The sequence below is a fragment of the Centruroides sculpturatus genome, unplaced genomic scaffold, assembly GCF_000671375.1.
Source record: "Centruroides sculpturatus isolate CEXI.00-Female unplaced genomic scaffold, Cexi_2.0 scaffold369, whole genome shotgun sequence".
Lineage (NCBI taxonomy): Eukaryota > Metazoa > Arthropoda > Arachnida > Scorpiones > Buthidae > Centruroides > Centruroides sculpturatus.
The window spans coordinates 112622-127202 of NW_019384649.1; the positions used below are offsets into that span (position 1 = coordinate 112622).

At 27.8% G+C, this 14581-nt stretch overlaps 2 protein-coding genes across 2 annotated transcripts in view; both read right to left on the reverse strand.

Annotated features, from left to right (window-relative positions):
* The window catches only part of LOC111626249 (zinc finger FYVE domain-containing protein 9-like), a 28834-nt gene extending 17676 nt beyond the window's left edge, over positions 1-11158 (reverse strand). The window contains exon 1 of the mRNA XM_023369559.1: positions 11038-11158. The gene's annotated coding sequence lies outside the window, so the exon portion shown is untranslated. The remainder of the gene's footprint in view (positions 1-11037) is intronic.
* LOC111626263 (protein PFC0760c-like) overlaps positions 2403-14581 on the reverse strand; it is a 42586-nt gene continuing 30407 nt past the window's right edge. The window contains exons 5-7 of the mRNA XM_023369581.1: positions 11038-11137; positions 5090-5356; positions 2403-2527 (exon numbers count right to left, since the gene is read on the reverse strand). Of these exons, the coding sequence (XP_023225349.1) occupies positions 2403-2527; positions 5090-5356; positions 11038-11137 (492 nt within the window). The remainder of the gene's footprint in view (positions 2528-5089; positions 5357-11037; positions 11138-14581) is intronic.

Consider the following 14581-nt stretch of genomic DNA (forward strand, 5'->3'; position numbering starts at 1 on the left):
ACATAACATAATGTAAAAATAACTTAGAAAAGATTTTAAAAAATTAGTGTTGTTTTATTTATTTATTTATTTTTAAAATTTTTATCCACTGCTTTTTGCTTTCTTTCCTTCACTTCTACTAGCACTTTCACTGGATAGAGGTCGCTTGGTAAAATATCTATCCAAAGACGTTTGGCTTTGCCTACTTTTTAAAATGTTTCTAAAATGACTTAGGCAAATGTCATTACTACGAGCAACAATATGGCCAGTGTGAACCTTTTTGGGATGTTTCTTTTCAATAAAATCATTCACTTTCTGATAATACCTCAAGATTTCATTTATCGAGCAAGATCCTTCTATGACGAAGCAAACACGCGGACTGAGATCGACGAACAGAAGTGAATAAAAAATGGCGCTGCGAAGTAATGTAACGTTGTATGGTGAGTTTTTGTTCGTATTGTGGAGCAAAAATATGTTCGAATTTCGTGTCGTATCCTGAAAATTTTGTTTGCTGGGGCGTTTGTATCCTGAGGTACCACTGTATACTTAAAATCTGACATTTTTCAGACAACTATTCAGTTCATTGAGAAACAAATGTGGCAATCTGAAAGTAATATTCTATTACAATAATTAAGAAAAGTACTGTATAAACAGAAATTTCTGATAATTTCCACAATTTCATTTTTAAATTTATCTCAACAATTAAAGCAGCAAAATAATTATAAGAAAAGTAATGTAATCCATCTTATTATGTCACCTGTTAAAAATTTTAAATAATTTTTATATAATTAAATTTACATTTAAATATAAATAATAATACCTGCCATACATTTATTTTAAATTAAGATTTACAGCAGAGCATTGATTATTCAAAACAATTCGGGACTGGAGTTGTTCAGATAACTGACCATGTATGAAAAAACTATATTAACCTATCCCATGTTGAAATTTTACTCCACTGCGTGTCACTTTGCATGGAATTTTCATCAATGTTAAGTCTAATGAAAATTTTTTAAAATAATAATCGTAGCTATTGTATTGTTAAAAATTATTTCTTTATTTTGAACAAACAAAATAAATATATTGAAAAATATAAAGACAAAAAATTTATATTTCAGAAGTTAATCTTGTACCAAAAACGTTCCAATTCAACACAACACATGTCCCAAGAACACAGTCCTCGGAAAAACACCACACAAAACAAGCAAGACTTTTTCTTCTTTTTGGTTTATCTGGAGATGTCAGCCGCTTGGGCTATATTCTGCAACAAGCTGAAGCAAAACACACCACTCATGATGGGGAAAAAAGCCTCGTTCAAATACTGGTGTGTCCTTAAGTATTCTCTTGATGTGTGTCATGCTAAATCGGAACATTTTTTATACTAATTATTACGCCTTTGTGTCCTATGACTTAATTTAATATTTATCTTGTATACTAGTACTTTATAAATTAACAGGACTTATTATACTGAATTTATAGATGCAGAAATTTAGTCTTACAGATCAAAAATAATATTTTTTATTTAGTACAGGTGAACTAAATAAAAAAAAATATTATTTCTGATCTGTAAGACTAAATTTCTGCATCCATAAATCCAGTATAAGTCCTGTTAATTGATAAAGTACTAGTATACAAGATAAATATTAAAATTTTTGATACTAGATGAACTTCCAAAATATAATTTTTTTGTTTTTATATTTTTCAATATATTTATTTTGTTTGTGCAAAATAAAGAAATAATTTTTAATGATACAATATGGTTGTGGTAGTGCTGCCAGCTAAAACATGCATACCAACAAAAATAATATTGGACTAGCCCAAGACATAGCCAAATATTGCAGTGCCACAGCACTAGTGGAAATTTGAATTTGCCAACTGGATCACTTTTAGTTAACCGATGTTTCGGTTGATTGGTATTCGGATAATCGATGCTCTACTGTATTCTGAAATTTTCATTTATTAAAGTTATTTTGTTAAAAATTAAAAAACTCTTCTATATTATTAAAAATTGAGCAAAAGTAGCAAAATGAAAATTTCTAATTTAATAGAAAAGAACCTTTACTTTCATATGGCAAGAACAGTAATTTTATTTACGTTTTTAGTATTTAAATATTAAAAATAATTATTCAAATTAGTTGAATTTAAACCATCTAATATTTACTCTCGTTGATTAATTCAATATAATTTTTTCCCCTTTCATGATCATTCTTATTTTTCCCACTTTTATTTAAATCTTTATGTGAAAAGATATTTTATATATTTTTTCTGTTTAATTTATTCTGCATCTTTATAGCTTACTCATCCAGCAATCCAAAGCTCTTAAATTGATCTAATCATTTGTTCTAACAGCAGCTTTTGTTTGAATTATAATATGCTGTATGGTGCTTTTTTATTAAATTTGTAAATAATATTTTCAAAAGTATTTATAATTTCCAATAAATAGTTCTGGTATTATTTTTCACGGGTACAGTCAGTGCTAATAATATTGGATTTAAGATAACATTTTTAAAATTTACTTTCTTATCTCTAGTAATAAGATTTATCATCCCTAAAAATTAAACAAACTAATTTATTATTATAAGCTTAGTTTTGTGAAAGTTTTAATAAGAAAAGCAAAAATTTTAACATTTTAGTCTTTTTATTATATATATAACTGAGGCAATAATAAACTGTTTAGATGTAACACTAATTTAAAATAATTTTGTAATGATTTAAGTTTTTAGGAAAAACAAGCCTGACATTAAAACAGAAGCTTTTTTAAATTTACTAAAAGAGCTATTTAGTACTCTACAGATCAAAAGATACACTACTAAAACAGTCTATTAAAAATTTAAATACATTAAATTCTCTGCTTTACAAAAATATACAATAAACTCAATAGTAATATAAAACCAACTATTTCTTTGGCATTAAAAACTTTTTAATAAAAATGAAATATATATGTAGGTATTTTCAACAGTGCATCAGACAAAAAACTTTTGTAGAATGGAACATCAAAAAATTTTTAAATAAGAAAACACAGGTTTAAAATTTTATTTATATACATTTTAAAATGTTTTTATACTTGTGTACTCTTTCATAAAAGCTTTTGTTTGATGTTTCATTCTACGACAGTTTTTGCCTGATGAAGACAGTAATGTACTGTTGAAATTGCTTGCATACATATTTTATTTTTATTAAATAGTTTTTAATGCTGAAAGATAGTTGTTTTTATATTACTTATGTAATTCGACATCAAGTGTAAGTTTAATTTTTGAAAATTCAACACAAAAAAATAAAATTTATCAAACTAATAAATTTATTTCATCATAAATGATAATGAGATAAGACAATAAAAATGAATTAATTGTCAAATTTATTCTATAATATGAAAAAAGTAACAATTAGGAATTTAGGAAAAACTAAAATGACCATTATTAAATGAATATCTTTTAATTGATTTTATATGATAAATAAAAAAAATTAAATATTAATTATTAAGTAATATTTATTTTATTTAATCAATTTTTAAATATAATTTAAATTATCCGAAAATTATAATAAATTTGATATCATCCTGATCCTAAACCATTGAAGTTGCAAATCTGGTGTATTCTGAGTACTCTAAATCAGTGGTCCCCAACCTTTTTATCGCCGCGGACCGGTCAATGTTTGATAATTTTACCGCGTCCCACTGAGGGTGGGACATTGATTGTTTATATTTTAGATTGATTTAATTTAATAATTTTAATTTAATTGTATTTAAACATGCCTTCAAAATAAAATACAGTTACACCAAAAAATGAATATAATGTGATTTAACATTTTAACTCACTAGAACGCTAAATCAATGAGAACCCTGAGCTTGTTTCATTGCAACGAGACAGTTCCCTCTGGGGGTAATAAGAGACAATGACACCCGAAGTGTGTTTCTTATGTCCAGTTTATTCTGTTGTTCCATCGTCCATTAAAAGTCACACAAACCCGAGGAAATACACCATAGGAAATAAAATGGAAATAATTTAATGTTCCTTGGGCGGTCCGGTACCATTTGATCCACGGACCGGTATTGGTCCGCGGTCTGGGGACCACTGCTCTAAATGATTCCAAAAATATTAAATAAATGAAAAAACATTCTAAAAGATTGTCTAAATTACTATTTATGTACAGAATATAGAAGAGGACTCAGATCAATGAGGTTTTGAATATCAATATTAATACAAGAGTAATATGATTTTAATACATGGAAAACTTTTCTATAATTCTAAAAATTTATTGACATCATGGTTAACATTTCTTTTCCTCTAAAATAAAATGTAGATGTTAAATATCAATAATAATCTAACATTTCTAAAATGTGTTAACTAGATTATTATAAATAAAATATACATAAAAATGAAATTTTGACATTTTGGGTTTTGTTACATATTCATTGCTGATTCAACATTCAATTTGAAAAATAACAGAAAAATGGAATGAAGTTAATATACAGAAGAGTTCATAATGATGATGACTACAGCTCAATAACATTATTTTAAAAATTAAATAGAATAAGTTTTAATTTTAATAATTCTAAACCACTGATTTTATTATTCTAGATTTTTATAATTTAAATTGCAACAAAATGGTTGCATTCAAACCAATATACTGAAAACTAAGAGTTGATAATATCAATATAATAATAGTATGATTCAGACAGGTTTAAAACAACCTATTATCAATTCCTCCCAAAAAAATTATACAATTGATAAAATATTCACATACTGCTAATTTTAATGATTATTAAATACATTTGCTTAAATACAAAATAAATTTTAGATATAATTAAATTAATATCTCTTAATAAAAAATCATTTAACCTAATTTTTTATAACAGTTTAAACCTAGAATTTGAAATTTTGGTAAGAAATAAAACTTGTAATATGTAGCATTTAATGAAAAAAATGATTTTGAAATCTAAACTGAATCAAAGTATATACTATCTAATTATTAAATTTAAAGTTTCATTGTTTATAAAAAAAAGTTAACTATTTTCAATTTCTTCCCCATTAATGTTTCATATAGGTTCTTTTTGAAAAATTCTATATTTTTCAAAATAAAATTTATTTATCCCATCAATTACGCTACCTACCTCTTTTTAAAACACCAATTGGAACCAAAACTGTTGGAGGTGGACAATTTAAGTAAGGTTGAGCTTGTTGTAATGGTGAGATTGTCGAACAATATTCTTGAGGATTATTTGGATTGGGTGGCCACCAACCCAAATTTTCTTGATTATTGGAAATTAAACCTGGAGAATTTGATCCATTTTGTAAAGAAGGTGTCAAACTAGGACTACTTCCACCAGAACTTGGACTAGAAGGTGTGTTGTTGTTGGACAATCTTTCCCATTCTTGAACTGTAAAATTAATACATTCAAATGAAGTTTGAAGCAATATCAATATTGGCATTTGCAGTAGCACAGAGCAAAATCTATTGCATCGTGTGTTAGATGGGTATTAATTTTTGAATAATTATTTTTATTAAGTTCAGAAAATGAAGACACAGTAATATATGTAGCAGATTTAACTTTTTCTTTGTCATATGAGTAAGGTTAATTTCTAAAAATTAAAGATATTAAGAAAAATTAATAAGTATTTAACAAGACATGCATTTATCACATTCAGAACACAAAAGTTGGTATATATCTACTTTCTATCATGTTATCATTTTGAATAACAAATTTATTTTTAGTTAAATTCTAATTATTCATTCAAAATTATTAAATTTTTATTCATTTCATTAATAACTAATTTTCTTTAAAAGAAGAAATTATTATAAATAATTTGTAAGTAAAAATATCCTAACAGAAAAAATAATTATATTTCATTTATAGTATATGATAGATATAGTATTTGTATTTGCAATTTAAGTTTTTAATATTAATTATAAATTTTACTATATATCCAGCAACAGTTTTTAAAGTACAAATCTGTAATTAAACTAATGAAATTTTCTAATCTTGTACAGTACAGTTGAGCCCACATATAATGAGATTGTTATTATGAATTATTGGTTAATACACATTTTTTTTGTCCCCTTAAATGTTGTCCTCTTATTAAACCTATGTTATGGAAAGTATTTTTAAGTGATATATCAGATATGATGATTTCCACCTATTTATGCACAGTCATGCTAAAAATAAATATTATAGAGTATTTGTAGAAAGAAAGAAAATGCAGCATTATTGCTTAAACATTACATAAATTCTTCCAAGAAAGGAGTTTCATTTAAACCTTCAAACCAAAAGTTAATTTTTGCTTCTCTGGAATTCAGTCAGACTTCTTTTTGCTTTAAATGTTTAGGTATGACTAATGGTGGGTGATCAAATCATAGGTACTACTTTATTACTCCTTTTTGCTTTCATTAAGGAACTAGAGTAATTGTTAATAAAATATAAAACAATGAGATCGGTAAAATTTCTAAAAATATAATTTTTAAAAATAAAAGACGAGTAAATTAAGACACTCTTTCAAAAACCAATTTGAAATTTACGAAAATAAAATTAAAGTAAAGTATCTTTGTTGATTTACTGTTTGTCTGCTAATGCAAATTGCTCGAAGTCGGTTTTTGAAAGAGTGTCTTAATTTACTCGTCTTTTATTTTTAAAAATTATATTTTTAGAACTAGAGTAAGTCAGTCAGATTATCAACTTGAAATCAAATCAGCTGATTAAGCATTCCTGTGTTCTTCCAGAATTCAAAATAATCAGTATTATATCCATTCCCATGTTCTAGATCCATGACAGTCCAATCCTGACAGCTGTATTGACCAATTTCAAACTAGAGGAAGTAAGTGTAATTATCCTGTTCTAAATTCAATTTATTCTTTGTCTTATTGAGGAGAGACAGAGCAAGCTCATTGCATGATGTGTGGACGACGATATCCAAGTCTGGACAAGAATAAAAAGCTTTGTCATTGGAGACAAAGAAATCACTGTGATCATTCTCTTATACTGTAAGTAATATTTTTGTTTGCACACCTTATTTTATTCTGTTTTTAACTTTTAAACACAAACCAAGTTTTTTGATCATGTAAAAAATGATGTTCACATTTGGAAATCAGAAATAAATGCATTATCATTTCTTATAAAGTATCATTATAATGGTATTTTTTTTCTTAGTCCCCCTTCATATTGATTATATATGGGCCAGACTGTATTAACTTATTAAAAAAATATTATTTTCCAAATTTTTCATAAGATTTGGCATGGACACATTAATCATAAAATAAAATCAGTTTATAGTTAATTTTATAGAAAAAGAACTCTTGAAAGAAAAACTTATCACCAAAATTTCTTAGAGAATCAATGAACTAATGAATGCATATAAAAAGACATAACATTACAAACTTCTTATGAGACAAAAAAAATGCATATTTGTTTACAAATCTAGTGAATTAAAATTTACATATACAGTAGAACCCCTCTAATCCATCACCTTTGGGACTGGGGGTATGGTCGGAACGCAAAAAAGGTCGGATTATCAGAAAAAAGTAAAATAACAATCTTTCCCTTTGTCCAGTCTTTGTGCACCGCTAATTTTTCATTTAATGAAAGAGTAACGTGTTTACGTTTCACTCCCGACATGTTGAAAACACACACAAAACTGTACACGTACACACAATGTAAAACATATACTGTAACGAACACAGAAAAACGCCACGCACGGTGAGTCACCGACGAGTCGGGACAAGTTTCTCGACTACGACTACGGTCGGATTAACCAGAGCGACGGACTAGCCAAGGGCGGACTAGAGGGGTTCTACTGTAATAAAAATTTTATACTTTATATAACATAAAAATTATCTATTTAGGTAGCAACTAGACAGATCATGCTAAAATGCTAAACTATAATACTAAGCATAATATAGCAATTAGAATATTTTAATTATGAATGTTACATTATATATATTTTTTAAGAATTTTGTAATTTATATTTTATGATACTTTATAAGCATGCTCTACTTTTCAATAAAGTTTCTCATTTTCAAAATAGTTTTAGAGTAATTAAGACTACTGACTTATATAACTATTGTATATATACTTATTATTATCCAAAAATAAAAATAACTAAATTTAATGGATTCTTTCAACAATTTAAGCTAAAAAATTTATAGATAATGAAACTGTCACTATAAATAAATACATAGTACGATCCAAAAGTTTGGGAACTGGTTTAAAATTCCTTACCTTAAAAAGTTTATATTGCCGATGCACAACCACCTTCAAAGTAATCACCGTGGGCAATGATACACTTTTGCCAGAACTCGTATAACTTCTGGAAGCACTGCTGGAAGCCATTTTTTGAAACCTCCCATAAGGCCTCCTGCGATGCTGCTCTCACCTCATCTGATGACACAAAACAGTGTCCCTGCAAATGCTTTTTCATTGATGGAAACAAATAAAAATCACACAGGGCTAAGTCTGGTGAATAGGCGGGGTGTGGAAACACATTAATTTGAGTTTTGGCGATAAACTGTGTGANGATACTTTATAAGCATGCTCTACTTTTCAATAAAGTTTCTCATTTTCAAAATAGTTTTAGAGTAATTAAGACTACTGACTTATATAACTATTGTATATATACTTATTATTATCCAAAAATAAAAATAACTAAATTTAATGGATTCTTTCAACAATTTAAGCTAAAAAATTTATAGATAATGAAACTGTCACTATAAATAAATACATAGTACGATCCAAAAGTTTGGGAACTGGTTTAAAATTCCTTACCTTAAAAAGTTTATATTGCCGATGCACAACCACCTTCAAAGTAATCACCGTGGGCAATGATACACTTTTGCCAGAACTCGTATAACTTCTGGAAGCACTGCTGGAAGCCATTTTTTGAAACCTCCCATAAGGCCTCCTGCGATGCTGCTCTCGCCTCATCTGATGACACAAAATGGTGTCCCTGTAAATGCTTTTTCATTGATGGAAACAAATAAAAATCACACAGGGCTAAGTCTGGTGAATAGGCGGGGTGTGGAAACACATTAATTTGAGTTTTGGCGATAAACTGTGTGACCATTTGGAACTGATGTGCAGGTGCGTTGTCATGCAGAAGGTACCAGTCTCCACTTTGCCAGATCTGTGGCCGCTTACGACAAATGGATTCCCTCAAACAACATAAAATGTCTAGATAATGCACCTTGTTTACTGTTCTGCCTATGGGAATAAATTCTGAATGAACAATTCCTTGAGAATCAAAAAACACCTCCATTATGACTTTCCCTTTGCTTGGTGCATGTTAAGATCTTCCGTTAATATGCAGGCAACTAGTCTTTGATAAGTGAATAGCCACAGTGATTTTTTTCAAGGGTTTGGCAATGATCTTTGCGAACACATTGAGAAACCAACTCAACATTTTTCTCATTCCGTGAAGTCAAAGGTTGGTCAGAGCATTCATCGTCTGTGATGGATTCTCGGCCCTCTTTAAAACGCCGATGCCATTTGTACACCTTTGATTTTGCCATGGTAAAATCACCATACACCTTTCTTAGCAATTTTGAAGTCTCTGTCACGTTGACAAAATTTAATGTTGCAGCGCTGTTCTTGAAACTCCATTTTATTACATCGCAAAACAAAGGTAACTATCTCTGAAAGAAAACAACAGCGCTTGCGGTTTAATCACGTGACATATAGAATCAATTTCATATGTTGTAACTTCAAATACATGCTTTTGTTGTCATATATTACTGTAGTCCCCAAACTTTTGGATCGTACCATGTATACAATCATGGAAATTATTGATAGATGATACTATTAATTTTAGAAATATCTTTAAAAAAAACTTTTTTATAAAATAGAAAGAAGTCTCAAGATCAGAATTTTTGACATGCAATTCCTATACAATCCAGCAAGAATATTAACAGTAATATTATGTAAATATTCAGAGTTAGATTTTTTCCAATATCTTCCTTTAACACACATTATCATATAGCTTGAGAATACATTACTTTGTTTGAAGACTGCACAAAATATTCAATTGAGTATAACTTATTTGTATTTAATAATTATACGAACAATGATAGGAATTGAAAAATATTGTGTTAACACACAATAAAAATTACACAAAATCTTTAACTATGAAAGACTAAATATTTGAAGCTATTGCTACTGGTTAATAATTTACAATTTAATCATTTTTCACTTAATGCTCAAAGTATGAACATATCATCTAAATTTTTAAAATTATCATTTGTAAATTTTCTTCTAATCTTTTAACTATTTCAGACAGCCTTTATTGAAAACTTTTGATATATTCATTATTTATTTTTTAAATATAAAATAATTTTCTATATATAAATTTATTACAATTTCATTATCTAAACTTTTGAAACATATTGTAAATACAAAAATGATATATTCAGAAACAAACAGAGAAATGGAAGATTGAAATCTCTGTTTTGCTATAATTTTTTCAGTTTACTACACCTTCATTAGAAACATTTTATAACTGATTAAAACAGCTCCCCAAGAAAATTGTACCAAACCAAAAATGTTCAAAAAAATTAACTGTCTCATTATGTAGTTTCTTTTTATAAGATTTTGGAGGAAGTTGGAAATTATATAAAATACAATAAAACTTCGTACATTAAATAAATTTCTCATACATAAAATAACTATATAAAATTACATGGATATAAAATAAATTATAGTTTTACAAATCAATAGCATAATTTATTATATGCTACTAGATTCAAAAACAAGTGATTTTGAAGATTAAATTGCAGTTGAATTTAATAAAAATTNTTTGTGTTAATTTCAATAAAATTAGTGAAATTTGCATAAAATAATCTAAAAGTAATAGAATACATGTATAATTTTTTTAAAAATCTTCATTAAATGATATTTATATATTTTGAGATGAAAATAGCAGTCTTTGAAAATCTATTTGTTCTTGAATTTTTAATTTTTTTATTTAAAATATAAAAATTAAAAAGTTTTACAAAAATATTTCAAATTTATTTATTATTATTTTGAAGTCTTATGATATTGGAAAATAATTATAAATATTCATTAAAAAAACCACTTGCCTCGAACTAAAACAGCAAGACAGTGTTGACATACCCTAGCCTCTTTATTATCTAAATGAGGAAGACGAGTTTTCTGATTGCAACATTGGGAACACAACACCTATAAATAAATAAATAAATGAGTATTGATACTGGGGAATACAATTTTATGTTAAAACAAATTAATAAAACTTAAATAGCTGTACTACATGCCAATTTATACTATTAGAGAAAGATAGCATACACCACTGTCTGTCAGAATTACATAAAATTATTTATTTTGCAAGTACTTTCAACAGTATATAATTGTTCTCTTCGGGCAGAATCATTCATAGAGAACAAAACATTTGAATTCAAAAGTAGAACTCAAATAGGAACTAACATTTTTACAAATCATTTCTCCTGCATGATTTGTGAAAATGCGTGTTAAACCATCCATCTTGTAATCCAATTGTTGTACATAGGATCTATATATAGATCCTTGCAAGCCAGAATACATGACCCCAAATATGACATGGCCAAGGGAAATTTCAACACAGAGCTTGCCCATTTTGCCACCAAACCCGATCTGCTAGAATGAAGCTACACTTTCACACATGATCTTTGACTGACATGACTTACAACCATTAGAGGCGTTATAAATTTATATAGCCGAGAAAAAAAAATGTTGTGTTAACTCTGATGGCATTACAGTAATAGAAGTATAGAAATATTTTATAGATTCACACAGAATTTAATATTTTTAATTTTATTATTTAATATCATGCCATGTAAAAAATTGAATCATTCAAAGCCTTTCTTTTATTTTTATGCTTTAAACTGTGTGTCATGACAAGTATCGAACATATTTTTGAATATTTGGAATTGCTAAAATAGCAATTTTAATATTGTTTAAAATAGCAATAACTATTTAGAGACCCTCATCATGAAATAAAAGAAAAAAACAGTTCTATCATTCGATGGACAATACCATTACGTTTAAAATAAACGTAATGGTATTGTCCATCGAATGATAGAACTGTGTTCTTGTTTTTTTGTTTTATTTCCTGATAAGGGCCTCTAAATAGTGGCAAAAAACTTTAGAACTTTATAGTTATTTTCTGGAAATCACATATAGGTGTTAGTTTCATTTTTGTACTGTTCCAATTTTTGTGTGCTGTAATTTACTTTATAATTATCAATCTGGTATAAAAGTAGCTAAATCTTATTGCTGTATGGTGCAATAATTTGGCAAGAATGTTATCTCCAAGTCTATAATCTATGATTGGTTCAGTAAATTTACAGTTGGGCAATAAGAAGTCAAACACTCAGAAAAGCCCTTATCCTATTGGATGACAAGCTGCAGCACCTGGTGGACTGCAGTACTCAGGTATGGGTTGGCACCCATACCTGACCACACAAAAAACAATTTAGACACTTAGTTATGACCAGTCCACTGTAGTTCATCTCTTAACTGTCATTGAAAATGTCTGCAAGATCTTTCTTCATGACAATGCAAGACCAAACAAGTCAAGGTTGACCTAGCAGAAGCTCTTGATCTCAGCTGGGAGGTTCTTCCTGAAACCCCACATAACACAGACATTGCACCATCTGACTACCATTTCTTCTGCTCCATACAACACTTCTTGGATAGAAAGTAGCTTCTTGATGAAGAGGAAATAACAAATTATGCCTGCAGAGTTTTTTAAGTCAAAACAGTTTGAGTTTTATTCAACATGAATCCATTATCTACCGAATGAATGAAAAAAGAATGTAATGGCAATTATTTTCTTGAATAAACTATTTATTGTTTTTGAAATAAATGTTGTACTATAAAATTCCAGAAACTTTTGTATCAATCCAATATTACAGTTAACATTTTAAATAATAGAATAGATACTAATACCATTAAATTTAGAAATATAGTATTAATAATTAAAACCATGTTGTAAGAATAATAAGAATTCAAGGACCTTGGCGAAGTGGTTGAGCTTACTAGAGTATTCACCAGATGTCATCATGATGTAGACGTCAAATTTTTACCATTGATTACACACTAGCAACAATCGCTAATTGAACTCTAATTTGTGTTAATTTCAATAAAATTAGTGAAATTTGCATAAAATAATCTAAAAGTAATAGAATACATGTATAATTTTTTTAAAAATCTTCATTAAATGATATTTTTATATTCTAAAAAGATTTAAAATATATAATTACTTTAGCTATTAAATGTTATTTAAGCTCATAAACTATCAATTGCTTTTTAATTTCATCCTCGTAAAAGTTTTGTCAAGTAGTATAACCTCTTAATGATGGACATCGATCAGGAGTGACAAGTTTGTCCTTATTTTGAGGTGTTTAATGTTTCTCAACATTGTAAATCATTACATAAAAGGCAATAAGAATAAATGTCTTTTATTCATATCCAAAATGCTAAAATGCTTGTTAATTAAATGTGTCTGTTATTTAGAAGTGTCCTTTATGAATAGTTTTATTCTATATGCACTTGACAGCAGTTTTGGGTTTGGCATACAATTTTTACTGTGACAAATTTTAGTACAGCATAATTCTTAATTGCAGATCATTCAAACAATATAAACTCAATATATATATATATATATAATATCAATAAACAGCTTTATTCAGAAAGAAATTTGGAATATTTTCATTTCTCTTTTGAAATGCCTTGCAATTTCACATGTCTGGCAAATTACCTTAACCTTAGAGGTACTGGTACATATTTTACATTTCATTTTTATATGCTTTACATGGAAACATGTTTTTTTTTTTTTTTTTTATTTGACAGTGCTTCTGCAATGTCATTCAAAGAGTCATCACTAAGCATTCTGACTGATAATTGTTGTTTAATTTAATTAAGTAGTGAAAAAAGAAAAGTATTTGGTATGAAAGCCTGCTTTTTGTTTTGAGGTTAGTCAACTGTGCTCAGCTTTATAATATACTTTTATCTTTGGTCAATGAATTAATACAAACTTCACAATCTGTAAAATTTTTAAATTTTTTTGCAATGAAGCCACATAATCTATTATGCATTCTAATACATCTGCAAATACATAATCATGTTCAATTATTTCATCACACTCCTAAATACCTCTCTCAATATGTCCATCAAATTTCTCTTTTAATTTTTTCAAGTGGATAAGTTTTGGTTTTCTTTTCAAATTCTTTTTTTTTTGTTTAACTAGTAATCCCCCCTCGAAAACTGGCGCGACTGCAATCGCAACTAGAAACAAAAAGTTTGTTCTACTCGCGATGATTGCAAACGCGCATCCAATCAACAAACGCCTTTATGCCACGTCATACAGTGACAACATTGAAAATAGTTCATCATCATCGCGGATAGTCAGAGGATTAATACTTTTACAGAATCGAGATTGATCGAGCTTATTCAGTCTCACGAATAACTGTGGGATTTTAATTCTTCATTTTATCGAAGATTTTATCTTTTCATGTATTTTCGCCAGCTCTATTAAAATAATCGCCTTTTTTCTTTTATTCATTCCAGAAAAGGAACTGCTTGCTATTTTAATAAGAAAAGTGGCTAAAATTCCGTAAATACTCTGAA